This window comes from Vombatus ursinus, unplaced genomic scaffold (genome assembly GCF_900497805.2).
Source record: "Vombatus ursinus unplaced genomic scaffold, bare-nosed wombat genome assembly UNPS02014818.1, whole genome shotgun sequence".
Classification (NCBI taxonomy): Eukaryota; Metazoa; Chordata; class Mammalia; order Diprotodontia; family Vombatidae; genus Vombatus; species Vombatus ursinus.
Window position 1 is genome coordinate 7,993,483 of NW_020954596.1, and position 3,885 is coordinate 7,997,367.

Sequence of the window (3,885 nt, forward strand, 5' to 3'; positions counted from 1 at the left end):
GTGTGTTGTTGTTGGTGGTGGTGGTAGTAAGGGGGACATGTCCTAGAACTGTGATTTCGTTGCTACCTAATAAGGCTCCATCAATTGTTTTGTAGGGTTTAGAGCTAGAAGATTCCTTAGAGATAATCTAGTTAACATCCCTAATTTTCTTTTCTTTTTTTTTTTTTTTTTTTTTTGGTCTAGGCAACAGGGTTAAGTGACTTGCCTAGGGTCACACAATTAGTAAGCGTTATGTGGCTGAGGCCAGATTTGAATTCAGGTCTTCCTGAATCCAGGGCCGGTGCTCTATCCACTGCACCACCTACCTGCCCCTAACATCCCTAATTTTACAAATGCAGAAACTGACGTCGAGAGTGGTTAAATGACTTGCTCATGGTAACATGGAAAATAAGAAGCAGAATTAAGATCTGACCTCAGGTCTTCTGACCCCAAACCATCACATACTGCAGAAGGCTCAGCAGAGACAAGGTTAGTATTGGTTGCAGCCTTTGGTAGTGGATACTTATGTCTCTGCTCTTAAAAGGTTCTGTAGCCTTCATAGAGATGATTAGAGGATTAACAGTCACCTCAGGAGTGTGAGTCCTGCCATTTTAGGGAAGAAGCTAGATGACAAAAATGCTTCTTTCCCAAGGAAGGATGCTCCTTAGAGCCCCCACTCCAGGTGACAATGCTGAGAAGACAAGGAATGAACCCAGGGACCTGAAATCCACACCAAGATGTGTATGCGAACAGGTCTGAGGATGTTTTCTCAGGCAACCCAAGAAGGAACAGCATAGTCAAAGCATGAAAGAGCTGGGTTTGAATCCTGGCTTTGCCACTTACCACGTGATCTTAGGCCTCACTTTTCCTCCTCTTGTGAAATGGAGACAGTAATACTGACCTGACCTATTTCATTGGGGGTGTTGTAAGGATTCTAGAATTTAGAGTTGAATGGGACTTTAGAGGTCATCTAATTCCACCCCTTTATTTTCTTAGAGGGGGAAACTGAAGTCTAGAGAGGTTATGTGACTGCCAAGGTTACAATTTGATCAGGAGTCCACCTGGTATTTCAACCCAGACCTTCTGACTCCAAGCCAAGTGATCTTTACGTGTGAGTGGGGGCAAGTCACCTTATCTCTCTGAGCCTCAGTTTCTTTACCCATAAAATGGGAATAGTAATGCTTGTTCTATCTATCTTAGAATTGTTGTAAGGATCAAAGGAGACAATGGAAATGAAATGTTTTGTACTTGCAAATTGCCCTGTAGGAGGTGGGCTGGGAAAGGCAGAAAAAACCAGTGAACTGCAAAGTGGTCAACTTAAAAAACTGCCCTGGCAGCTCTAACTTTCACGTGGCTGGTTAATGAGGTTGAAGCAAAAGGTCACAATGAGATTTTTAAAGTCCCTGGGAACCTCCTTTATCTGGATTCCTCCTGGTCCCCACTGGTAATTGAGAATTAGCTATCCAGGGGGTTGGAATCTTTTCCCTTCTCCCTTCCTCTCATTCCAGTGACTTGGTACAAAAACTGGTTCCTGTTTGAAAACAGGCAAGAAGGAGTGTGGGACTGGTTGGAAAAAGAAAAATGGAAAATTGCTGGGAAGTGATGGTACTTGGGGGCCTAAGGGCAACTCTAGAAGTCTTGTCCTCATCTCAAAAGAGGGAGATGGCACCTAACAATGGGACTACTGTAGCAACTCAAGCTTGCTTTGCTTGGGAAACTGCATAAGAGGTGGAGGTGAGGACATGTGAGACATGGCAGGATGGTGGAGAGTGAAGATAACTGGCCCCATTCCCACCTGTGACTGGCAGAGAGAGCTTGTTGTAGGCCTCTGCCAATGGAATTCTCATATTTGGACTGTGAGCAACCACAGGGATTTGTATTAGGGAATCTTTGGGGCAAAGGGTCATTCATTAAAGCATTTGTTTCAATAAAAATATCTTTGGGAATACTATGAACTATGTGTCTGCAAGGTAGAGGATTTGTTCTCAGTGTATTAGGGGAAGCACACACACTTTTTTTCCATGTTTCTTGGAGGGGATGAGTCAAAAAGAATAAGAAAATCCTCTCAAGCGTACCTAGGCTCTGTCCTCATGACAGGCTTTGACACTTGTACTGGACCCTCCTGGTTTCCTCCACACCCAAACTGACAGCAGCCTGTGCATGGTAGTAGGCCCCAAGAGGGTCAGCCCCTAATGAGGTTAGCCCCTGCGCACGTTCCCCGCACTCGTCAGACTGAGTCTCCTACCTTCAGATGCAGCTCTATGGCCTGGATGCTCTGCAGTGACTCCATGGTCTCTTTGACAAGTGCTGTGATCAAGACAGAAAACAAAGATGTGAAGTTATGCAGCCATTTAGAAATCCAGCGGCTCCCAAGGTACCTGGACATTTTGTACCACGGCCCAATACAGACATCATGCTTTGGTTTCCATTGCTAGTCTGGAAGTACTTTACTTTGCAGGATACCTGCATTCCATCATTGCTTCCCTACTCAAAAGTCTTCAGATTTGAATCTCCTCCATCTGGCATTAGAGCCTTCTCCTGTCTGGCTCCTGCCTATGATTCTGCCCCTCCTTCACGTCTGCCTCTTAGGATTTTTAGCTTCCTTCAAGGCTCAGCTGAGACACCACTTCCTATAGGAGGCCTCTCCTCAACCCTCCTAGTTCTCAAGCTCCTGAAATTACTTTGGGTTTGCTAGTCTGTGTACATTCTTTTAACCCTCTCTTAGAATGTGTATTTCTTGAGGGCAGGGACAACTTCACCTTTACTTGTCACACCACCTGCTGCAGAGTTAGCACTTAATAAATGAGTATTGAACTAAATTAAATTCTTGAAAAATTGCCTACAAAATGCATTTATGTAGAAGGAATCCTATTTTCATCCTAGCTTCCAATGAAAAAGTGAGGTAAAGGTAAGATCCTATTATAACTCACTCTGTGAGACTTTCAAGTTTTTATGTTGTAGTGGATGTATGGAAAGAACGGCTAAACTTTGGACCTTGCCAAGCTGTTTTGCAACTCCAATGCACTTATCATGTATCACTGTATTTATCAGAGGTATTGGTGTGAATGTCCTGTCCTCTGCCTATCTGCAAACTCTGTAATAGTAGGCACTGGGTCTTATCAAACATTTTATCTCCCCAATTGAACATAGGGCCCTGCACATACTAGGTGTTTAATAAATGTTTGCTGAAGGAATGAATGAGAAGAGCTTGAGTCTTGGGTTTGAGCCTTGGTTCTTTAAATATGATCCAGTTACTTCACCATTCTGAACCTGAGTTTTCTAATACATAGCTTCACCACTGCAGATGTTTAACCTGAGGAAGAGAAGACTTAAGGACAGACATGATGATAAAACTGTCTTTAAGTACTTAAAGGACTGTTACCTGGAAGAGGGATTAGATTTGTTCTGCTTGACCCCAGAGAGCAAAACCAAGAGGGACGAATGGAAATTACAGAAACAAATGTAGACTTGATGTAAGAAAGAACTTCCTCTCCAGAAGTAGAATTCTTTCCCTCAGTTGGGGGTTTCCCTGGAGGTCTTTAAGCAAAGGTTGAGAGACACTTTTTAATTACATCATGGAGGGAATTCTTTAGGTACCTTTTGGACTAGATGGTCTCTGGGGGGTCCTTTTCAACTCCCAGATTCTGTGATTCTGTATAATCACATTCTCAGCCTGGAGGGTATAGATGGGAAATAGGGGGAGAACCCAGATCTTGTTAGCAAGTGAAAAGGAAGTGATATGAACCTAGCAGGGGATGGAGGGTGGAGTCAAGCACACAGACCACTTTGACTTCATGGATCACTTTGGTTGCCATGGTAGAAATTTGGTAGGTATTTACGGAATGTAGGTGGGTTTTTGTTTGCATTCACACACACACACACACACACACACACACACACACACAC

The 3,885-nt window shown here is 43.6% G+C and overlaps 1 protein-coding gene across 1 annotated transcript in view; it reads right to left on the reverse strand.

Moving 5' to 3' along the window:
- Positions 1-3,885, reverse strand: part of POLN (DNA polymerase nu) — a 312,741-nt gene that overhangs the window by 1,791 nt on the left and 307,065 nt on the right. Inside the window, exon 21 of the mRNA XM_027836282.1 lies at positions 2,225-2,286. Within this exon, the coding sequence (XP_027692083.1) occupies positions 2,225-2,286 (62 nt within the window). The remainder of the gene's footprint in view (positions 1-2,224; positions 2,287-3,885) is intronic.